The sequence below is a fragment of the Leopardus geoffroyi genome, chromosome D1 (genome assembly GCF_018350155.1).
Source record: "Leopardus geoffroyi isolate Oge1 chromosome D1, O.geoffroyi_Oge1_pat1.0, whole genome shotgun sequence".
NCBI classification, from domain to species: Eukaryota; Metazoa; Chordata; class Mammalia; order Carnivora; family Felidae; genus Leopardus; species Leopardus geoffroyi.
Window position 1 is genome coordinate 101404702 of NC_059329.1, and position 25933 is coordinate 101430634.

Consider the following 25933-nt stretch of genomic DNA (forward strand, 5'->3'; position numbering starts at 1 on the left):
AAGTGGTAACTTTCTTCCTAGAGTTTTTCTCAACTTTCCTTTACATGGAAGAATGGGATTTCAGGATGGAAAAATAAAGCTTTGCTTCGAGTATTTTGCCAATTTTCACAATTCTACTGGTCTTAATCAACCAAGCCACATTCATCCCATTTCTGCTTGGAGGGAACAAATATATTCTTCATGCCTCCCAAAACACCACCTCTGAATAACATCCTCTAGTGTCAACAAAGATTTTTAATTACCTTTTTTAAAGAAAGTGACAGAAAAGAAAAAAAAAAAGCAAATGTCACAGAAAAGGCCATCATAACTATGATTTTATTATCCTTCTATTTGCTTCCTTAGAAGAGAGAGTGAAGATGTTCTTGCTTCATACATCACTCAAGTCAACACGTGTGTTCTGATCCCATCTCTTTTGGACAAGGAAAACAAGAAAACCAGGATGTTGGAGAGTAATTATACCATGCCAACTGAGTTTCTTCTTGTTGGATTCACAGATTATTTGCCTCTCAGGGTCACACTCTTCTTGGTATTTCTTATAGTCTATACACTAACTGTGGTGGGAAATCTGGGTTTAATAATCTTAGTTCATATCAATCCAAGCCTTCAAACCCCCATGTATTATTTTCTTAGCAACCTGTCTTTCTTAGACATCTGCTATTCTACCGCGATCGCTCCTAAAATGCTGGTGAATTTTTTAGCATCCAGGAAAAGCATCTCTCCCTATGGCTGTGCACTACAAATGTTTTCCTTTGGTTGCTTTGCTGATGCTGAGTGCCTCATTCTGGCAGCAATGGCCTATGACCGCTATGCAGCCATCTGTAACCCATTGCTCTATTCTACCCTTATGTCGAGGAGAGTCTGTATCTGCTTTGTTGTGTTGGCGTACTTCAGTGGGAGTATGACTTCCGTGGTACATGTCTGCCTCACATTCAGGCTGTCATTTTGTGGCTCTAATATTGTCAATCATTTCTTCTGTGATATCCCACCTCTTCTGGCTTTATCATGCACGGACATCCATGTCAATGAGCTTCTGCTCTTTGCCTTATGTGGTTTCATCCAGACAAGCACTTTTGTGGTCATATTTATCTCTTACTTCTGTATCCTCATCACTGTTTTGAGCATTAAGTCCTCAGGGGGCAGGAGCAAAACGTTCTCCACTTGTACTTCCCATTTCATAGCGGTCTCCTTGTTCTACGGAACACTCCTGTTTATGTACTTACGTCCCACCACTGACTATTCCCTGGACACTGACAAGGTAGTTGCAGTGTTTTATACTGTGGTCTTTCCCATGTTTAATCCAATAATATACAGTTTCAGAAACAGGGATGTAAAAAATGCCCTCAAAAAGCTATTAGAAAGAAACTGGACTTTCAAATGAATAAGAATTAAAATCATTTAAGAATATTCAAGGTAGGGGTGCCTGGGTGGCTCAGTCGTCTAAGTACCGGACTTTGGCTCAGGTCATGATCCCACAGTTCATGGGTTCGAGCCCCGTGTCAGGTTCTGTGCTGGCAACTCAGAGCCTGGTACCTGCTTCAGATTCTGTCTCTCCCTCTCTCTGCCCCTCCCCTGCTCACCCTCTGTCTCTCTCTCAAAAATAAATAAACATTTAAAAATTTAGAAAAAGGAATATTCAAGGTATAGTCTGCACTTCCAAAATCATCATGCCATGAACACCTTGTATGTCAACTATTTTAAATTTATTATCATTTCTCAGAAATAAAGATAATGTTTCATCCTCCATACTTTAAAATGCTTTTGTCTTTTAAAAATCTCTCCAAAATTACTCTACTCTATGAAATACGCTTGAGATAAAATAAATAATAATATCTCTTTTCCAATTAGTGTTCACAAAATACTTTGTATATTGATTCATTATATTTTTTATCATGTTATACTCAAGGTCTATGTTGACTTGTCTATCAACCCATCCATAAGTAGAAACTCCTTGGCAGCAGGGGATATGTATCTTGGTTATTGTTCCAATTCCTATATAGTACAGGAAATATGGCATATTCTCATCACATGTATGTTTAATGGATGAATGGATGGAATAAATGGATGGATGGATGGATGGATGGATGGTGACGTGAGCATATTCTCATCGCATGTATGTTTAATGGATGAATGGATGGAATAAATGGATGGATGGATGGATGGATGGATGGTGAAGTGAGTAAATGTAGCTTCCTGTGTCTGGGAAAATGAGTCTAGATTTTGCACTTTCAGAACACTTATCATCAGGGAAATTGATATCACTCATGATAAACAATGGTGGTTTTGCTGGTTCTTAGGAAGTTAGATAGAAGTCACATAGCAAGAGTCTCTTTAATATTAGTACAGTGTGAGGTTATAACACATTTATTTCTCTGGGATGCACTGATTAGTGTAAGAGATCCTCTACTGTTCCATTCACAGTGGGTACATGTGAAAACCAAACAAGTTTGTGAAGATCATCAAGATTATAAACTGTATACATTACTAATTATTTGCCCATCTGTTCCTGAGTGAATCTTTGAGTCCCCATCTTCAAAGAGGTGAACAATTGCTCTAGTTATTTTATTATGTATATTGACAACGCAAATCGACTGCAGTATAAACACTACTGTCTCTGCGATCACTTCTGTCGATTGAACTATCCGTAGTTGTTCTCATCCTTCGGTTCCCATTTCCTCTTTGTTTTATCTTGACAAAGTTGAAGGAATACATTGTATACATGTGAAAATATGATATTGTTCATTTTCTAGTAAATGTGGAAATATGAGTGACTGGATTAGTTTATAGTGGATGTAACCCTATAAATGGAGATAAGACAACAATAAGATATTGCCCATTGAAATGGGTTGTTTTGGGGATTAAATGAAACAATATATGTAAAGCTACTAGCGTATATATGATTTGAGAATTAGATGTTCAAATATGTATCAATCTCCTAGAAAACATGTAAAACTTGCACTTCTTGTTACAATCTAATGGAATATTAATGTTTATTATTTTTCTACCATTATATTATTATTTGATTTTAAGAAACAGTAAAGGTTTAATTTCCAGAAGAAATTAAGCATTAAAAAATATCTGTGAAATTCAGGGTGCCTGGGTGGCTCAATCGGTTAAGCGTCCAACTTCAGCTCAGGTCTTGATCTCACGGTTCGTGAGCTCGAGCCCCCCATCAGGCTCTGTGCTGACAGCTAAGGTCTGGAGTCTTCTTCAGATTCTGTGTCTCCCTCTGTCTCTGTCCCTCCCCTGCTCACGCTCTGTCTCTCTCTGTCTCTCAAAAAATGAATAAACATTAAAAAAATTTTAAAAAAAATCTGTGAAACAGTCCAAATGTTCTGAGATGTTACCAGGAAGCAAAAAACAAACAAACAAAATAAAAATAAAGAAAACAAAAGAACACAAACAAGATAAAAACACAACCTGGATTTCAATATTCAAATCAGTGACCTTCAACTTGTTAAAACACGTGTCCTACTATGAAGCATTTGTTAGAGTACACAATGTCATTCATTTGTAATTGTTTTTTTTTTTACTAGTTTCTGAAACTTATAGGTAAATTTGAATTATTCTTTTAATTTTAGAATACTCTGTTTTAAAAAAACATTGATGGGAATATTGTGGAATGAGCTGCTTCCTCTTCATTATCCATCCATTGTGTGATGGAAATAAGGTTGCATGAAAAGAAAAATATCAGCTTCCTTGTATGGACCTATTGAATCTAAGACTCATTTTTTCATTTTCCAAAATAAGTTATTTTTAGAATAAGTAAACCAAAATATATTTGGCTTTTTTTGTTCTTGGCATTGTTTTAATTTTCTTAAGTTTTTGTTTAAATTCCAGTTGGCTAGCGTACAGTGGGATACCAATGTCAAGTGTACAATATGAAGATTCGATACTTCCATAGAACACTGGTGTTCATCACAGAAACTACATTCCTTAACATGTATCACTTGTTTAACCCATCCCTTGCCCACCGCCCCTCTGGTAACCATCACTTTGTTCTCTATAGTGCAGGGTCTGTTTCTTGGTTTGCCTCCCACTCTTTCTTCTCTTTATTCTTTTGCTTTGTTTTTTAAACTCCACATATGAGTAAAGTCATATGGTATTTGTCTTTCTCTAACTTATTTCACTCAGCATAATGCTCTCTAGCTGCAGCCATGTCTTTGCCAATGGTAAGATTTCATTCTTTTTTAAGACCAAGTAATAGTCCATTGTATATACATACATATACATATAATATATTATAAATAACATGTATAATGTATATATATTATTCATGGTAACAATTTTATTATTATTAAATTTTTCAATGTCTAATCCTTATCTAAATAACAAATCATTCTTTTTTTTTTATTTAAAAATTTTTTTTTTCAACGTTTTATTTATTTTTGGGACAGAGAGAGACAGAGCATGAACGGGGGAGGGGCAGAGAGAGAGGGAGACACAGAATCAGAAACAGGCTCCAGGCTCTGAGCCATCAGCCCAGAGCCCGACGCGGGGCTCGAACTCACGGACCGCGAGATCGTGACCTGGCTGAAGTCGGACGCTTAACCGACTGCGCCACCCAGGCGCCCCATAACAAATCATTCTTTACATGATTGAACTTTGCATTGATGAAAAGTGAAATTACAAAAGCTTTTAAAATAATGATGGAAATTCTAATGTTTGTCTAGGTTACGTATTGTCTTACAATTTATATTCAAAGTCATATGGATATTTTCTACCCCCCTCTCCTCTCTCTCTCTTCCTTCCTTCCTTCCTTCCTTCCTTCCTTCCTTCCTTCCTTCCTTTTTTCCTCCTTTGTTTAATACTAGATCATGAGTGTGTATGGAAAGATACTTTTTTTAATCCAATGTCACCAGAATTTCATGAATAATATATGGGAATCTGAATGTAATGAAATTTTCAGCGTGTAGTCAGCAATTAATATACTGATAAGTTACCATTATATCAGACTCCAAATATCATTGATCTAAAATGCTGGAAATTAAGTAATGCGAAGAGTGATTTTGTTTTGGAATATTGTACACATAATTCCCCATCTATTTGTTGACAGACGAATTATTTGTTACCTTCAAGAACCGCTTTTCCACACAGTAATGACTATACACTGCTAATTTGCTATCTTAGTTTACTTAACAAGCAATGCTTTTCTGTAATAAACATAAAAATAGAACTTTTTTCCTTATATTTTGATTCGTATAACAAAAACAGGGTAGTCTAATTATATAACTAGTGAATTTTCACCACTACATTCCTAAGTGCTCTTAAAAACTGCCACAATATATAGTCTTATTTAATTAAACTATATATTATCCATTGAATTTATAGATTTCTTTTTATCTTCTTAAGCTTATTAGGTCAATAAATTGAATCAACACAAGAATATAAATGCTTTTTATTTTAATACATGAATATATAATATAGTGAATTCCAAATTATCTTATTACTTTAATACTGTTTAAAATCATGCTAACATTCCCTTCAACTGTCAACAAAACACCCAGTCTTAAGTCAGTTTCTGAATTACGTATTTGAAATTGGTTTCATGAATATGATAAATCTTAGGATCTAAATTTTCTAAAACGTTGTGTTTTATGAGCTTAAGTTTATTGTTTCTGTATTAAATCTAACTTCCTGGGATTCAAAATATTCCCCATTTATGAAGCAGCTAACCCATCTCAAGAAAGTTAGAGATTGCATTGCAGAAAACTCAAGTTGTGCATCAGCCATGGCATTTTTGGCCAGTATTTAAGATTATCTTCTGGCCATTGACACTGATCCTTTGTTAGAGTTATTAAAACAATGTCTTTACAAATTATGAAAAAGCTGGTTTTATAGTATGTGCCATTAATTTGGCTACATTTAATAATATTGGGGTTTTCTTCCTGCTTCTAATTTCCAACCTTCTTAATTTTTTTCTGCTTCATTATGTAGCTAACTTTATTCCTCCATTGACTGTTTTGTTGGATTTTGAACATTTTTTTCCTGTGATTACATGGTAATATCTTCCATTTTGTATCTAAAGACACTCTAATTTTGTTTTATTGGAATCTTCACAAGTGCATATAATTTTGTGATATGAATTTGATTTTTGCACAATATTTGGACTGACATGACTTTATTATTTTATTTATCTGCATATGTTGTAACTAACTTGCTTTTACGTTCAAATAGCTAAGGCATTCTAATTAGCAATATGCTTTAATAAAACTATCCACCACCCTCTCCCAAATGTATAAATAGTGAATATATCATTTGTATGATTGAAGAGAGATGAATATGAAATTATGCAAAAAGCTAATAAAACTATGTGAAACATATGCAAAATCCCCAGTGTCTCATGTGTCTCCTACCACTTCAGTAGAATGGAAGCTAAAAAAAGAATTACAAGGCACAATCCACAGCTCTATGATTCCTATTGAATTATTGCTGAAAAGAAAAGCATACATTTTAATTTTTTATATTTTTTAATGTTATTTTACTTGATTTTGAGAGAGATGGAGCGTGAGCGGGGGAGGGGCGGAAAGAGAGGGAGACAGTGAATCCGAAGCAGGCTCCAGGCTCTGAACGGTCAGCACATGGTCCGATGTGGGGCTCAAAATAACAAACCGTGAGATCATGACCTGAACCGGGGTCAGATGCTCTCTGGACTGAGTCACCCAGGCACTCTGAGAAAAGCATACATTTTTATGTAAATAAACCAAAAGGAGAGTGTACGATTCAATCAATGCTCTGTGTGTGTGTGTATGTGTGTGTGTTGTGTAAAATCTCATAAAAAGTGTAAATGTAAATTAATGTCAATGATTATTAAAGTTCGGAGAGTAAAATGTTATGTGTTTCCTTACATCAATTTCATAATGAACCAATGAGGTAGACAAAACATGTATTAATGTCCCCATTTCACAGGGGGAAAAAAAAAGTCAGTCTGAGCTCTTTCACCATGAGAACACTTGAACATTTGTCTGAGTCGCATGCTTGTGATTGGAACACTTTTCTTCAGTTCCTGCACTGCGTTTATTCTCTGTATCGTTTATTCATCTTGACCCCAAGATGTTTGAGCGTTTTATGTACGAAAGGGAGTGCATTTGATCAAAGTGAAAGCAGAGACATCTAGTGGATGGTGATTGAGGAGACTTCAGCCACATGGCATGATTAGCTCTAGTCTTAAGAGACTGGGAAGGACGCTAATGATCCAACCTGTGGACATCTGAGATTCACATCTACACGTGAGCTACAGCTCATGTCCCCCAAAGAAAAGCCACCAAACGTTACAAAAATCTCCGCTCTCAACAATCAGTCTTTGAAGAATCATGAAAACCTCGTCTTCTTTACCAGATATTCTGTTTACTCTGGACTTTGCTTTGTTGTGAATGTGTTTAAGAAGTGGTAACGTAGCTTTATTTAAAACTTTTAATATTTCCTATCTCCTCACCCTAAAAGAATCTGTTACCAGCTCTATGATTTCAGTAATGTTCCCAAATAGACAGAAAACAACGTCCTAACTTGTGGGTTATTTAGATTTCAAAGGTTTTCTTCTCATGTTATGAAAAAAGGGCAATGTGTATATAATACCTGCTGCACTTAATGTTTTCATGTATGCATGTGTGTTTACAATATTTAATACGTAGTTGATGCAGTAACTTAAGGCTATTTACACATATTTTTGCAAAGTCCTTAAAATAGAATATCTGGGAATTATAATGTTTTTATATCACAAGGAAAATACTTTCTTTCATATCTATATAATAACATTTTGGAATATTTTGAACACATTTGGAACATTTTGGAAATATTTTAGATATAATTTTATTTGATGGCTCCAATAATAATATTTTAAGAATTATTTTTCTATTTTCCTTGAGTTTGTCACTGCATCCTGTCTGTGATCAAACCAGGGCATGCACACAGACACTTGATTTTCAGAGCTTAACACTGTTTTCACTGCAGCCAGCTGATACTTCTTCCCACTAGAAATCTAGTGTGCCTCGATAAAATAGTCTTCAAATCAAGGTGTATTGTTTTTAAAGTAGACTAGATAAACTATAGTTTCAAACTTGCAGGAAACCCATTTTTTTCCTCTTTCCCTACATTTAGGGAAATACATAAAATATATAAAAGGGAAAATCATGCAAACATTTAGGGAAGTACATAAAATACATAAAATGGAAAATCATGCAAACTCTGCCATGTTGGTTCCTTTTTATAGTTTCTTACAAATAGGCAAAATATAAGGCAAATTAAGGGCTAAGCTATGGTGGAACCAAGCCTTCCTCATTCTGCTATACTCCAGAATGCCATGTTCCCATGATGCTAAACAGCCTTGCAGGAGAAAAATGTTGCTGCTCAGAAACATACACAAAGTACGTTTCACCTCTAATTTTTTTTTAAATTTTTGTTCTTGTTTTTGTTTTAGGTTGAGTTTATTTCCAGGTTATTTTTTTTAATTGTTAATGTTTATTTATTTTTGAAGGAGAGAGAAACAGAGCATGAGCAGGGGAGGAGCAGAGAGAGAGGGAGACACAGAATCCGAAGCAGGCTCCAGGCTCTGAGCTGTCAGCACAGAGCCCGACACAGGGCTCGAACCCATGAACCGCAAGATCACGACTTGAGGGGAAGTTGGGCACTTAACTGACTGAGCCACCCAGGCACCCCTCCAGGTTAAAAATTTGATTTTATACTTTATTATCTGGTTTTATTAACAGAAAAAAAAAGTACTGGTAATTTCCACAAATAGTTCCTTCTTTGCCTTGGATACAATTGAACGTGGATTCACTGTGTTTCTCAGGGCCACTGATTTAAAATACAGATAAGATCTAATTTTAAAAAAAAATTTTAGCGTTTATATATTTTTTGAGGCAGGGAGAGAACAGAGCATGAACAGGGGAGGGTCAGAGAGAGGGAGACACAGAATCTGAAACAGGCTCCAGGCTCTGAGCTGTCTGCACAGAGCCAGACGCGGGGCTCGAACTCATGGACCGTGAGATCATGACCTGAGCTGAAGTCGGCCGCTTAACCGACTGAGCCACCCAGGCTCCCCAATAGGATCTAATTTATAACCTCAGTTGATAAGAAATAATATTATACTTACAGAATGAAGATTTTGCTTTTGATTTAGCAATACCATAAAGATCATATTCCAAGCTTCCCCTTATCTCTACTTTGGTAGACCTCAAATTCCATAGAGCACAATTTTTTTGAGATCTCTAATGCCTTTTTTAAAATGCATGTTTGTTGTTCTAAGACACCGATTTTTGGTAATTTTTTATGGTAATGATACAGAACTAATATACTGCAGAATAGGGTATCTATCATCTCTTTTTACTCCCTCTTCTTTACCTTTCTTCATGGCACTTATTATTACTGTATATAGTATATCAATACTTGTTTATTTATTTCTCTAATAAAATGTGAGCTACTTGAAAGCATGGCATGTTTCTTGCTCACTGCTTCATTTCTAGCAAATTTAACATTTCTTGGCATAAAGTAGTAAGTAAGAATACCTATTGAGTGCATGAAAGTGTATATGAATGAATTAACTTATTAATATTTAACCATAAATATTATTGAATAAGTATAATATGTCAAAAAACAAGTGAAACTCTGTGGCAGTCTACATTTTTGAAAGCAGGCATATCTGATAGTTATAGTTTTGGTCCCTCACACTCATATCTTGTCTCTATACATTGGGTTTTTGGAGGTTTTGTTTCAATGATGATAAAAAGATATAAAGGTGAAATTATACAAAGATGCAAAAGGGAAGGATTTTCAAATCAAATTGTCCTGCTAGTTTTTGATTGGCCTTAACAATATCAAATGAAGAAAAGATTGTTCTACCTCTTTCTCTCAATTCAGCTTTTTCGGAGGACATGGTCATTGAACTTGCGAGTGTGGAATCTGGGCAAAAGGTGAGGCAAAATAAAGTTCTGATGTTTGAGATTGGGAAAGGAAAGGGGTTGCCTATTATGAAAGTCAGAATCATGAGTTAACTGGGTATTAAAAAGTAGGAACAGGGGCACCTGGCTGGCTCAGTCAGGAGGCAGCGACTTCAGCTCAGGTCATGATCTCATAGTTCATGAGTTTGAGCCCCACATTGGGCTCTGTGTTGATGGTGCAGAGCCTTCTTGGGATTCTCTCTGTCTCCCTCTCTCTCAGCCCCTCCCCCCACCTCTCAAAATAGATACATAAACTAAAAAAAAAAGGAAGAGTTTGGCCAAAAGATAAGGAAATATATTTTTTTAAGTTTTATTTATTTGAGAGAGAGAGAGAGAGAGAGAAGAGAGAGAGAGACAGAGAATCCAAAGCAGGCTCCAGGCTCTGAGCTGTCAGCACAGAGCCCGATGCATGGTTTGAATACACGAATCATGAGATCATGACCGGAGCCAAAGTCAGATGCTTAACCAACTGAGTCATCCCGGTGCCCGAAGAAATAATTTCTATAATAAGGTGCAACAGTGTGTAGCCCATGTAAGCAGAGGACTTGTATATGTCCTAGAATGAGTCAGAGGTTTGATATGAAGCATAGTCGTGTTTGACTATCGGTTCTACCAATCAATACTTTCTTGTCAGAGAGTTTCTGTTTTGTAATATTTGTGATGTGGAAACTGAGAAGCAGGGAATAAAATAATCTCCAGCTCCCAAAATTTAAGACACTGTAGATGAATTGTCCGGTACTTATAGAGTCCACTGCTGAAGTTAATTTCTTTCTTTCAACCAACTATAGGGTAGACATAAATGTTCCAATGCTATTATGGATCCTGGATCATGGAGGAAATTATATACATATATCTTTTTTCATCTGAGTGATATCACCTTGCTCTGCGACTGAAAAGTTACATGAACCTGAATGCATGGCAGGTTGGAACCAGACAGGGGTGAAGGAATTCCTTCTGGTAGGTTTAACTGAAAACCCTAATTTGCAGATCCCTCTCTTTTTCCTTTTCTCCCTTATTTATTCCATCACTCTGGCAGGTAATTGGGGGATGATTATCTTGATCTGGTTAAATACCCAACTTCATACTCCAATGTACTTTTTCCTTAGCAACCTCTCTTTTTGTGATATCTGCTACTCTACTGTCTTTGCTCCAAAGATGTTGGTCAATTTTCTATCAAAACACAAAGCTAGCACATTTTCTGGTTGTGTTCTACAGAGTTTCTTTTTTGCAGTTTATGTAACCACAGAGGGCATCCTTCTGTCTATGATGGCTTATGACCGCTATGTGGCAATAGCTAATCCCTTGTCGTATACACTCATAATGACCCAAAAGGTTTGTATTCAGATGGTCCTTGCGTCATACTTGGGTGGGCTCATTAATTCATTGACACACACAATAGGTTTGCTCAAGCTAGATTTCTGTGGTCCTAACATCGTGAATCATTATTTCTGTGACATTCCCCCTCTTCTGAGACTCTCTTGCTCTGATGCCCATAACAATGAGATGCTACTTTTAGTTTTCTCTGGGGTCATTGCAATGTTCACTTTCACTATCATCATGGTCTCTTATACGTGCATCATCATTGCCATCCAGAGAATCCACTCAGCTGAGGGGAGGCACAAAGCCTTCTCCACTTGCGCCTCTCACCTCACTGCTGTGACCTTATTCTATGGGTCTGTAACCTTTAGTTACATCCAGCCAAGTTCTCAGTATTCCCTGGAACAGGAGAAAGTCTCTTCTGTGTTTTATACGTTGGTTATCCCCATGCTGAACCCACTGATTTATAGCTTACGCAATAAGGATGTAAAAGAGGCAGCAAAAAGGTCAATGTGGTGGAAGAGAACCCCCACCTGACACAACCTTGGTGGTGGCTTTGTTGACCTAACATTAAATTGATAGCCTTTCCTGAAAATTGTATCACAGACACAAATGCCAACAAAACTACAATCAAGATAGTCTTATGAAATTGAAGACTAAGTGTTGAGTTTGACGTGAGTGTTGAGTGTTGAGAATTAATGGAAAATTACTGGAAAATCACTCTATTTGACCATTCATTGTTTTGTGACTTAACAGTTCCTTTCTCTCAAGAGCTAATACATTTTTTTTCTGAGAAATTCTGATGCTAAACTGTGAAAGAACTCAGCATGGATTTAAAAGAGTCTGACATTGGTTCAAATGAAAAGAACATTCCAATACTCCAACAAATGCACTCTTATCTGAGAGGAAGAATGAAATAGTCCCTTGGCTTGATTATCTTGGAATCAGATCTTTTTGGTTGTTGTTCTAAAAATGCTGCCTTTGAAGTAAGGACATATCTCTCCACTTCTGTATTTAAGTTACATATTTTAGTGATATCTTAGAAGAGTGGTTATAGAAGAAATGACATTCATTAGTTATACTTAATTCATTCAACACACTTCTGTTGAATCCCTTTACTTGTACCAAGTATGCTGTGAGATCCAAACACAAATAGATTCAGGATATGGAGCAAAAGGTGTTAGAGGAATGGGTAATAGAGGAATATAATAAAAGAGTCTCCAAAGTGTTGTGTGAAGATGAATGCATTACCTAATATTGGATCGCAAACATTTGGAGAGCATGACTGTGTACTGGATAATATAAAACAATATTATGTCATTACTATTATAAATATAAATATATGTATATACACTCATACTTATACACATACAGTAAGTAGAAATTGCGAAAGTAATAAAACAAATGTAGCAATTGCAGTTAGGATCTACAGGTAAAGAACACAGGAGAGATCATCTAAATACTCTTGAAAATCTGTCTTATTCTTGAGTCTGGTTCTGCAAATTTGAAATGTTTCAATTTTTTTTTATAAAATTAAAACGAAATTTTAATGTTTATTTTGGAGAGACAGAAAGAGACAGAGCACAAGGAGGGGAGGAGAAGAGAGAGAGAGGGAGACACAGAACCCGAAGCAGGCTCCAGGCTCTGACCTCTGAGCACAGAGCCCGATGAGGGGCTAGAACTCATGAACTGCGAGATCATGACCTGAGCCAAAGTTGCACACTTAACTGACTGAGCCAACCAGGCACCCCTCAATTTTTTTTTTAAGTTAGGAAAATATGGGGAAAGTGCTTATAACATTACAGGAGCACTTTTACTTCTGGATGGAGTAGCTTGTGATCGAAACAGCGTCTGTGCAAAAATGACAAGACAAGCAAGATAAGATAAGACATCATCTCTGGAATAAAGTGAGTCTCTATGGGAGAAAAGAGAGTTGGAGTGGCTTAGGTTTCAGAGAGATGTAAATTTGAAGATGTGAGCTGACTTCATCTCACTGATTCAGGGCACACTTGGTGATGCACACATGGTTTGCCTGGAGGGTCTACAGAGGGTTCAGAGGACTCGGGAGAGGTGTGGGCAGATATTTGCAGGTTTTACCACACATGGTTGTATATCCTCTCAGGGCATTAGCCATATTCTGGGTCTGAGCAGGCCTGAAGGCCAGGTAAACAAATAAATGAAAGGATGGACATATAGTAGATCAGGTAGATAGATGATAGATGATAGATAAATAGATGATAGTTAGATGATAGATGAAAAGGGATAGATAAATGATTGACAGATGACAGATAGATAACAGATTAGAGAGACAAATAGATGGATAGACATATCTAAATGGAGAATTAATGGAAAACAGAGGAGGAACAGGAACAAGGAGGAACAGGAAAACAGAGGAACATTTGGTGTTGTCCCAAACAAAGTAAATATTGAAGATTGTAGTCTACCTAAAGGAGGGACTCCTGTGCTCTGTGGCTGCTTTTGGGGAAGAGAGAACAGCGGCCCTTTAGGCAGGTATGTGGCCTGCAGAGATGACTGGATTACCTGGGAGCCTAAACACACAGCTGTTTTTGGCCTCACAGGAAATTGGATGGGATGGAGGGCGGAGAACGTAAGCAATTGGTTCTGGACCGCAGGGTGGAGTAAAATCTCCCACTTTCCTGCAGTGCTTAGAAGACAGGAAATCCTGCTAGCACCAAATGTAATACGGGTTTCTTCCCCAAAGCATTGGCCAGATTTTGATCTTGCTGTAAGCCCGGCACAAAGGGCTAGAGTTTTTTTTTTGGAGCACGAGAAGGTTCAGACTTTGCAGATTCGGATGTAGCTGGAAAGACAGTGACATCTTTCTCAGTGTTTAGGCGCTTGGCTGATAAGTTCCCACCCGACGTAGAGGTCTGCGTCGAACACAGCGCTGGCAGCACCCTCAAGACACTGGCTCCCATTTGAAGATGTACAGGCCCACCTCACTTGATTGTGCTTCACGTTAACTTCACAGCTACTGCGTTTTTGTTTTTGTTTTGTTTTTTTTTTTAACAAATCGAAGGTTCTCGGCAACCCTGCATCAAGCAAGACTATTGGTGCCACTTTTCCACCAGAATTTTCTCACTTTGTAACTCTGTGTCACATTTTGGTAATTCTTGGCAATATTCCAAAATTGTCATTGCGTATTTTTTTTTAACGTTTATTTATTTTTGAGACAGAGAGAGACAGAGCATGAATGGGGGAGGGGCAGAGAGAGAGGGAGACACAGAATCGGAAGCAGGCTCCAGGCTCGGAGCCATCAGCCCAGAGCCCGATGCGGGGCTCGAACTCACGGACCGCAAGATCGTGACCTGAGCTGAAGTCAGATGCTTAACCGACTGAGACACCCAGGTGCCCCTCATTGCGTATTTGTACATCAATAGTGACCAATGATGGTAACTCTCACTGGAAGCTCAGATGATAGTTAATATTTCGTAGCAATAAAATGTTTTTAAATTAAAGTACCACATTGTGTTTTTTTTGATACAGTGTTATTGCACACTTAATAGACTATCGCGTAATGTCTATTATGTGACATAATAGCCAAAGAGTCAAGTAAATATTTTCCTTGACTCACTATATTTCAGCATTCTGGAACTGAATCCACAATATCTCCAAGGTATGCCTGTATAGGGCAGGAGGCTAACTTTACACCACCAAAGAGTCAAAACTGATTTTTCTGCAGTATTTAAGGACTAGAAAGAGAGAGGCCCACCTGAACCCTGCAACAGGGACAAACCAGAAGAAAAATGAGTTCTAACTTCAACCCAGTCCAGAACTAGCCCAAATAATAATTGAATTAACTTAGTCAGCCTCTCATTCTTTCTGCCTTTTTAGAAAGAGTGAAGCCCTCCCTGGTGGAAAGTAATGTTATCCTCCCTTTCTATGAAAATTTCATTCACATGCCAAGAGCCTGAAAGTATTTAAAAAAATTAACATTTACTCATTTTGAAGAGACAGAGTGCGAGCAGGGGAGGGGCCAAGACAGAGGGAGACACAGAATCCGAAGCAGGTTCCAGGCTCTGAGCTGTCAGGACAGAGCCCGACCCGGGGCTCGTACTCACGAACCAGGAGATCATGATCTGAGCTGAAGTCAGACGCTCAACCGGCTGAGCCACCAACCGGCCCAAGCCTGAAAGTATTTTTTAAAAAAAGGGTAAGAAAGAGCAGGAAAACACAAAATATAAGCAGGGCTACAAAAGAGTTACAAACCTTAATTTTAACTCATATCATAGGTGAAGATTGGCTTAAGATGGATCATAGAAGTAAATGTGTGAGAGATGAAAACAAAACACTGAAGCCTCTAGAAATAAACATAAGTCTGTATCTTTATTACATCAAAATGGGCAAACGTTGGTTTTCTTTTTCTTTTTTTTTCTTTTCTTTTTTTTTTTTTTTTTTTTTTTTTTTTTGGAGGGGACGGGCAAACATTTCTTAATAAGGATACACAAGTAGTAAAATAAAATGGACAATGGAAGTACAGGTCTTTGTTTTATTTTTTTCTTTCTCCAAAATTTTATTTAAATTCCAGCTAGTTAACCTAGGGTGTAATATTAGTTCTGGGTATAGAATTGAGTGATTCATCACTTACATACAACACCTAGTGAGGTCTTTGTTTTAAATGAGGACTTTTGTCTCTAGAAGTACACCATTATGACACTGAAAAGGCAAGCCATACAATATGGAAAAATATTCACAGAATGTGTACTGACAAAAGATTCATCCGGAATATATTAAAAAGAATCACCAATCAATAAAAGACATGTAAGACAACTAAATATGGAAAAAAAATAGAAAACAAACTTTGTATGAAAGACATCCAAAATGCCAACAAGCGTAGGTAAAAATGTTTAACATCATTGCTCACACATTTCCAACAGATATATGAAAATGGTGCAGGCATTTTGGAGAACTGTCTGATGGTAAGCTGAATATATAGCTAACTATGCTCCAGGATTTCCACTTAGATATGAGTGTGTGTGTTCACAAGCATAGAGGAACAAAAATGCTCTCAGCAGTTTTAATTCTTATTGTTTATAACTAGAACAATAAAACAGACCATTTTGAAAGAATAAGTTAATAAGTTTTGATATATTCACAAGATGGAGGGATACATAGTGCTTTTTTGAAACAGCTACCAAAACACAATGTCAGTGAAGGTCACAAACGTTATGATCAATAAAGGAAAGCAGACACAAAAAGTCCATATGCAAGATTCCATTTGTGTAAGGTTTAACAAATTAATTTTTAGTCATACAACTACCGGGGAGCATTCTGTAGTGCTAGAAATATCTGTATCACTATGATTTATATGGTGGTTATGCTCATGGCCATAGACACAAAATTTAAATAAGCTGTATACTTAATATCAGGGCACTTTATAATGTGTGTCTATGTGTATGAGTGTGTATATAATTTTTAAATGCTCAGAGGAAAAGACAAAAATGGAATTTCAGTGAATAAAATATGGAAAGCAAAGGGAAGGGTAAGTTAGAGATTTGTGGGTAATTATAGTGATTGAATTTTGACTGTACAACAACAATAATATTTTATTAGGAGGTTTAAAGTAAATAGAATACAAATGCATGGAAAAGACAATGAAAAATGCAGTGTGTATCAAAGGGGTTTAAACCTTCTAAGGCTCTATCATTATAAGAAAAGTGAAAAAGGGAACAGAGCGCAGTATATTTAATATTTCAAATTGCATGATTAAAAATGGAGGACAATCAATCATACATAGTGAATGCAAAAGTTATAACAATAAAAAACCTGTATTGAGACATCTTAAACACTTAATAGGCATCATATTTCTTTAATATGACATAAAAAGTTCTGACCATTAAGGAGAAAAATAGCAAATTGAACTATATTGATTTTTTTTAAAAGTATAGAGTAAAACCACAGAGTCAATGAAAATATTTTTCCTACATAAATATGAAATTACAATCAAAATATATAAAGAAATCCAATAAAACCTAGTAGTCAATGTAATAGAAAAAAAATAAAAGACGGGGGCAGGGAGCAAGGTATGTCACACCATAAATATCGAAAATCTCTCCACTTGCAGTAAAAATGAAAGAAAGTTGTTCAACTTTATTAGTAATTTGGGGAAAGAAAATTAATCACAAAAATATATACAACAAAAATAATATTTAATATTAGTGGTACCTGTTTTAGCTTAATTGTTGGAGCCAGTGACTCCTTAACTTGTGGTTGTGAGTTCGAGCCCCATGTCGCTTAAAAGAAACAAAAGCAATTGCTTAAAAGAAATAAAATCTTTATTGCTTAAAGAAATAAAATCTTAAGATTGCTTAAAAGAAATAAAATCTTTAAAACAAATAGTGAGTGGGGAGAGGCAAATAAAAATGTTGGTGGGGGTACCTGGGTGGCTCAGTCAGTAAGCATCTGACCTCAGCTTGGGTCATGATCTCAAGGTTCGTGAGTTTGAGCCCCACATTGGGCTCTGTGCTGACAGCTCAGAGCCTGGAGCCTGGTTCTGATTCTGGGTCTCCCTCTCTGCTCCTCCCCCACTCACACTCTGTCTCTCTCTCTCAAAAATAAACATTAAAAAAATTAAAATAAAAAAATAAAAAATAATAAAAATGGTGAAGAAATGGAGGTGCTATTATTCTTATAAAGCACCGATGGAGATGTTACTCAGAACAACAATTTTGAAAGCTGCCAGTACTTAATAAAGTTGCACATACAAAATGCAGAGCATCTACACTGTACATATCAAGAGAAGATTTTTTATTGTTTTAGTTTTTAGAGAGGGAGAGAGAGAGAGCATCAGCAAGGGAGAGGGGCAGAGGGAGAGAAAGAGAATCTTAGGCAGGTCCCATGCTAAGCACAGAACCCAACGTGGGGCTTGATCCCATGACCCTGGGATCATGACCTGAGCCGAAATCAAGAGTTAGATGCTCAATCGAGTCACCTGGGTGCCCCTATAAAGTATAGTTTTTAACTCAAATTTACAAGATCTATAAAGGAACAGAAAAGTGTAATGCATTGAACTCAGGAAAAACAAAAGTCAGTAGGAACTGCATGACCCAGATGTTAGCTTGAGCAGAAAAAGACTTCAAGGTATTATATAAATAATATGTTCGAATAATTAAAGAAAATATATATAAAGAATTAGGGGCGCCTGGGTGGCGCAGTCGGTTAAGCGTCCGACTTCAGCCAGGTCACGATCTCGCGGTCCGTGAGTTCGAGCCCCGCGTCGGGCTCTGGGCTGATGGCTCAGAGCCTGGAGCCTGTTTCCGATTCTGTGTCTCCCTCTCTCTCTGCCCCTCCCCCGTTCATGCTCTGTCTCTCTCTGTCCCAAAAATAAACGTTGAAAAAAAAAAAAGAATTAAAAGAAAGTGTTAACAATAAGTATTCATCAAATAGAGAATCTCAATAAAAAGAAAAGGATTAAAGAAAATACCAAATGAGAATTCTGTAGTTAAAAAATATAATAACTGAAATGAAAAATCTATTAAAAAGATCCAAAAACAAGTATGAGATGATGAAAGAAAGAATCAGTGAACTTAGAGATAAATCAATGGAAATCATCCCGTTTGAAGATCGAACATGAAAAGAATGAAGGAAAATAAACACAGCAGAGATTTGTGTGATACGATTCAGTATAACAATAGACACATAGTGAAGTTTCCAGAGAGGAAGAGAGGAGAAAGAGGTTAAAAAGCAAAACAATAAATAAATAAATAAATAAATACTAAATAAATAAATAAATAAATACTAAATAAATAAATAAATAAATAAATAAATAAATAAAAACCTGACATAGTATTGGACAAACTGCTTTTGGTAAAAAAATTCTATTGAATATTTTACTGGAGATTCCCATTACATAACAAACAATACACAAAAATACACAAAAATAAGCTGCAGGAATAGATGCGCTTTACATTTAAGTAAAAGGTAGAACAATTCAAATGAGGCAAAAAATAAGTAAGGAAGGAATAAACAATACAAAATAAAGGAACAATACTAAATGAAAGAACAATAAAAAAATAGAACATTACAGGAGCACCTGAGTGGCTCAGTGGGTTGAGCTTCTGACTTTGGCTCAGGTCATGATCTCACAGTTCTTGTGTTCAAGCCCCTTGGGCTCTGTGCTGACAGCTCAGAGCCTGGAGCCTGCTTTGGACTCTGTGTCTCCCTCTCTCTACCCCTCCCCCTCTTGCACTCTGTCTCTCAGAAATAAGCAAACATTAAAAAAATGAAAAAAACAAAATAGAATAACACAAAATAAATGAGCAATACAAAGAAAATGCTAAAGGCAGACAAATTAGAAAAGAATAAGTACAATTTTCATTATTCTTGGATGAAATTATTATGTATTAAAACGTCTTACCAAGTCTTACAAAATCAATGTTTTCTGTGTATTACTAGCAAACTGCTCAAATAATTAATAAAATATCTCTATTAACGATAGTACAAAATGTATAAAACATTTTGGAATAAATCCAACAACAAAAAATCAACTTGCTGGTAAAGACACGAAAACTGTAAAACATTGCTGAGAGGAACGGGACATTTAAATAAATAGATATTCCTTGTGAATGAAGTGAAAGACTTCATTCTTAGATACTTATGGAGGAGAACTGAGTAATCTTGTCCTTTCAAAACTTTTACTCTAGTATTTATAACGGGTTTATTCGAAGTAGCCGAAAATTGCAAACAACCCAAAAGTGCATTAAGGGGTGAGTGGATAAACAAAGTGTGTATATGCATACAATGGAATGTTACCAAACAACAACAACAACAACAACAACAACAACAACAACTAATGATTGCTGTCACATGTTTCTGAAAACAGTATTCCGATTGAAAAAAAATCCAAACCAAAAAAACCTGTATTATCCCAACTTTATGAAACTCCGAAAAAGCATATCTCATAAATACATATGGCTGATCAGCAGCTCTTTGGAGCTGGGTTTCAGAAACAGGGGTTTCTTGGAGAGAGAACAAGATACTTTGAGGGTTATAGAAATGTTCTACATTTTGATTGTGGTAGTAATTGGCCTGGAGTATGCATTTGTCAAAACTCATTAAATTATACACTTATATCATCACTGCTTCTTGTATCAGAATTATTCCTCCGTAACTTTTCTTGAAAAAAGTTATTTTCTATAACGTTTCAATATGTTGTATTAATTAATATAACTTCTTTTAACTTTTTTAATGTTTATGTATATTTGAGAAAGAGAGAGAAACTGAGTTTGAGAGGGACACACGGAATCTAAACAGGCTCTGGACTCTAAGCTGTCAGCACAGAGCCCGACGTGGGGCTCGAATTTTAAAATCATTTTTAGGGGCGCCTGGGTGGCGCAGTCGGTTAAGCCTCCGACTTCAGCCAGGTCACGATCTCGCGGTCCGTGAGTTCGAGCCCCGCGTCAGGCTCTGGGCTGATGGCTCAGAGCCTGGAGCCTGTTTCTGATTCTGTGTCTCCCTCTCTCTCTGCCCCTCCCCCATTCATGCTCTGTCTCTTTCTGTCCCAAAAATAAATAAACGTTGAAAAAAAAAATATTATAAAATCATTTTTAATTTTTTTTTCAACATTTATTTTTATTTTTGGGACAGAGAGAGACAGAGCATGAACGGGGGAGGGGCAGAGAGAGAGGGAGACACAGAATCGGAAACAGGCTCCAGGCTCCGAGCCATCAGCCCAGAGCCTGACACGGGGCTCGAACTCACGGACCGCGAGATCGTGACCTGGCTGAAGTCGGACGCTCAACCGACTGCGCCACCCAGGCGCCCCAAAATCATTTTTAAAAATGTCAGTTTTTATTGTTAATCCATTAGCTCTTAGTTTGGCTATTCATTTAAGGATCTGATAATCGGTATGAGGCCATTTCTAAGAAATAGGTGCATTTATGTATTTATTTATTTATTTAAATGTTTACCTGTTTATTTTGAGAGACAGAGAGCATGGGCAGAGGAAGGACAGAGAAAGACACAGAATCTGAAGCAGGCTCCAGGCTCTGAGCTGTCAACACAGAGTCTGATGCAGGACTGGAACCCACGAACCACAAGATCATGACCTGAGTCATAGTAAGACCCTTAACTGAGTGAGCCACTCAGTCACCCCAAGAAATAGGTGCTTTTAAAGATAGCATTGCCCTGGGTGCCTGCCTGACTCCGCAGTACAACATTTGAGTCTCGATCTTGGGATCCTGAGTTAGGACCCATATTGGGTGTAGAGATTACTAAAAAAAAAAAAAAAAAAAAAAAAAAAAAATAGTATTGCATATAATCTCAAGAGGTTTGTAGATCTACAGAAGATAGAGGACCTGATAGCGACTATCTAAATGCAGGGTTTTTCCCCCAACTGAGTGCCTGTGTCAAGAAACAAAAGACAAACTAGAAGTTGCAACATGCAGTACGTGTGTTTATTTGGGGATTTAGGGATTCCAGTGCAAGAGAGACAGATGCAACCCAAATCACAAGCGTTTTGAGGGGAAACAGAGGGAGTTAGAGTTTTTAAAGAGGAGAGAGGGAATTTACATAAGTAATTTTGAAGGACATGTGATCGGTGCTGCTGTAGCTACAGTTAGCTAACCTATATTTGATTGGTGGGTAGGGCTAACGTCAGGCAGAAAGGCCATTTGTGCCCATTTTAACACAGAACGCATGCGTTGGCTTCTAGCCCCACCTCCTCAATGTCCTCCCAGCTCCATTTTAAACAACCCTCTGAAAAATACTTATTCAGTTTCATTCTCTCCCTTGTCACCTGCAAATACAGAAATCAAGTTTTTTTTTTTTTTTCCTACATACTTTTTGTCCTTAATCGACCATTTGCTAGGAGAAAAGATGATATTAGTCTGAGAAGCTTAATCTCTTCATACTTCTAGGTGGATCAGTTGGTTCAGCCTCCTGCTCTTGATTTCAGCTCAGGTCATGATCTCACCAGTCCTCCTAGGATTGAGCCCTGCATTGGGCTGTGTGCTTGAGATTCTCACTCTTTCTTCACCTCCCCCATTTGTGTGCACATTCTGTCTCTCTCTCTCTCTCAAAATAAATAAATAAACTTACCTAAAAAAGTCTCCTTATAGGTCTGATATATATTTGTTATATAATTCTTCATATATGGACTGGCAGTAAATTATATGCTTGGAAAAAACCAGAATGCACCAGGTACTTAGAATGTTCTAGGCCTTCTGAAATAATGAGTCCTCTTCTGGCCTAATTCAAATTTAGAATACCACTAATCCCCACTTGTACCAACGGCTCCATTAGCTTTCAATGAAGGAATTTAGGAAATGTACATTTAGGAAAGAAAAGTTAAATTGCTTTTAGAATCAACAACAAAGGACAATTCTTATTTACAGGATTATAAATAAACAATTTGCGGTTCAATAAATCAAGTTTACAATTCCACACTGTGCGGAAATAGTGTGAAATATTACCACCAGAACTCTTCATTATTCATTTAAAGATGGAGGCCAAATGCCAGAAGTTTCTATCGGTAGACACATGATAGAATGGAGAAGCAATCATTCAAGCTTTAGGTGGTTGGGTTCATTTCATGGAATCCTGTGAAGTAGTAATTTCAATTTCCTTTGTTGTTATCCATAAAATCCAAGAAAACAAAGGAATACATTTTTTTCTTAAACCACATGTTATTCTACTACCTTAAAACCCATCGATGTTGTGTTTTAGTTTCACTTTTGTGTGTGTGTGGGAGGGGGGGATGTGTGTGCGCGCGTGCGCGTATATGCTCAGGGTAGGCCCAACTATTGTATTCTTCTGAAAAACTTCTCTTGGTAAAGTACCGAGCAGGCATCACTATCTATTCTATGGCATTGTTTTTCAGAGTTTATATATTCTTTTTTTTTTTAATACCTGTCCCATATTTCCTTTTATTCGCTGTAACATTCAGGTAATTAAATGTCTTCAGGGAGCCATTAAGTTCTTGAGAGTTTCCTTAATCCCTTAAGGGGAACTTTTAATCATGTATTTCTTAAATCCTTTTGATCAGACGATTAACTCTAGAGACTCTATTCCCATTTGAACTGAAGTAAACATATAACTGAATTTGCATCTAAGCCTGTCTTGGGACAGGATGGTTTTCTGACCATCTCGTGCTTGCTTTCACATCATGGAGCCTCTGCGTATGGTTCTCATATATTAAAGGATAAGTTTGAATTTCAATCCTGCTACCTTTAACTACTACCATTTACCAAATTTTTGTATTACTGTAAGTATAAGACAAATGAAACGTTTTGTGTGATTGATGGGTTGCTTTGGGGGAAATATAGAGAAATAATCCATTAGAATGAGTGATTATAAGATTCCTAAATAAGTTAAAGTGTTGAATAGTTTTTCTTTAAAAGTGTTTTATTTATTTTTGAGAGAGAGAGTGAGAGACGGAGCCTAAGCAGGGGAGAGGCAGAGAGAGGAGGAGACACAGAATCCGAAGCAGGCTCCAGGCTCTGAGCTGTCAGCACAGAGCCCCATGTGGGGCTTGAACTCAGGAACAGTGAGATCATGACCTGAGCCAAAATCAAACACTTAACTGCCTGAGCCACCCAGGTGCTCCTTTTTTTTCTTACACTAGTACGTTAAACTCACTTATTTGATTATCTCATATACATAAATTTTGCAAATCAGTTAAAATTACAAACAACAAGATGAAGGCACAAAAACGATGTTCCAATTTGAATCTTACAAACACAGTGTGGGAGAAGTTTATAATTTGGCCATTTATTCACACCCCTTATCCCACACTTCATTCTCTTTTTCCACGTTAACATAAAAATCACTAGGCAACATCTACTGAAACAATGAAAAACAATGTTTTCAATGTGTATTTATTTTTGAGAGAGTGAGCACCAATGGGGGAGCGGCAGAGGGAGAGGAACATAGGATCCAAAGCCTGATGAAGGGCTCGCATGCAAAACCTGGAGATAACGACCTCCGCTGAAGTCAGTAGCTCAACCAACTGAGCCACCCAGGTGCCTCCCCAAATCAGCATTTTACAGTGTGAAATACTCTTCTCTAAAGGATGAATTGCAATCTGTCATAGCCGCGTATAAACATAGGGATTACTCACCTATCATTACAGATATTCTACATCTTACACAGTTGCCTCATTTCCTACTATGTTAGTAATTTTGCAATGTTTTTTCTTTTCTGAGTTTGACATCCTGTACCCAAGAAATAGTCTCTCAGTGGAAGGATGATGAAGCCATCAAGAGTGTCTCCCTTTATCCTATAGAAGTAAAACTGTATTATTGTGAACTGTTTAAAATATTTAGTTTTATATTCTATATAGATGTAGAAAGATAGCCATATTTTTTCAAATAAAATATAGTGATAATCAACAACTGCCCATTAAGTGGAAAAGACTTTGCATACCTCAGGAAACATGCTGCCACATCCAAAAAATACTGTAAGAAAAGTATCTGTATGTTTTATAGTTTTGCTTTACTTATAGGCTTACTTAGCTCTTTCTCAAAAAGGTATAAAAATTGTGTTTCTTGAATCTTTTGAGTAAGGTATTTCTTTTATTTATTTTTATAAAGTTTATTTATTTTTGAGAGAGATGGAGACAGGTGAGAGGGGAGAGGGGCAGAGAGAGACGGAAAGAGAGAACGCCAAGCAGGCTCCACACTGTCAGGATAGAGTCTGATGTGGGGCTCGGACTCACGAAACCATGAGATCATGATCTGAGCCAAAACCAAGAGTCAGATGCTCAACTGACTGAACCACCCATATGCCCTGTAAGATATTTCTATTTGATATCAAATCTAAGTATAAGTTGATTGTAAGTTACTGTTCATCAGGTTTTGCGTTCCAGCTCAGGGTATCCATCTCTCGTTTCCAGTGGACATTTTTCTAAGAAGCCAATGCCTTTGGCTATTTTACAAGGATGACCACAAGTTTTTTGGATGTTAGGGCTTTATCATTCATCACAGCCAGCATACAAAAAATGTGGAGCATGAACTAAATGTGAAGGCTTAAGTGGATTTCTTAGTTCAAATGGTATAGTACGGTTAATTCTTATATCTTGTTGTATCTGGCATGAGCTACCATTAAACCCAAAGCGAGGTTTATTTTTTTTTTAATTTTTTAAAGCTCTATTTATTTATTTTGAGAGAGACAGTGCAAGTCAAGGAGGGGCAGAGAGCGAGAGGGAGACAAAGAATCCCAAGCAGGCTCTACACTGTCAGCATGGAGCCTGACCTGGGGCTCAGACTCATGAAACCATGAGATCATGACCCGAGGTGAAACTGAGAATTGGTTGCTTAATCAACTGAGCCACTCAGGAGCCCCCCAAAGTGAGAAGGTTAAAAGAACTTCAATGAGACCACAGATTAAAGTTCTAACCTTATTTAGTACGCTTTATTAACTGGACTTTGCTTTGCATATTTTAGAATAAAATTCGCTTTAGTTTTTTTTTTCTTCACATAAAAACATAAATACTTGAATGCGTCCTGAAACTAAGACCCTAATGTTTTCTTTTCTCGCTCATGGAATTTCCTTAAAAAATAGACTAATAAACAGTCCTTGAAGAGATTAGAGACCTTCTAGTTAAAACAACCAGAAAAGAAAAATCAACAGCTCAAGTTGCCAATAGGGATAGGGATTCCAAATAGGCTTGATGGTGTGGCATGATTATTCTCAATTTATTCCAGTCTTATCATTAACAGGTGCCC

General features: G+C 36.9%; 2 protein-coding genes across 2 annotated transcripts; both read left to right on the forward strand.

Annotated features, from left to right (window-relative positions):
- The first annotated feature begins 439 nt into the window (after nucleotides 1-439).
- Nucleotides 440-1378, forward strand: LOC123600517 (olfactory receptor 5AS1). The gene has a single exon (XM_045482553.1). It carries the CDS (start codon nucleotides 440-442, stop codon nucleotides 1376-1378), a length of 939 nt encoding a protein of 312 aa, XP_045338509.1.
- Nucleotides 1379-10847: 9469 nt separating this feature from the next.
- LOC123602667 (olfactory receptor 1052-like) lies at nucleotides 10848-11786 on the forward strand. Its single transcript, XM_045487131.1, has one exon. It carries the CDS (start codon nucleotides 10848-10850, stop codon nucleotides 11784-11786), a length of 939 nt encoding a protein of 312 aa, XP_045343087.1.
- Nucleotides 11787-25933: the final 14147 nt, after the last annotated feature.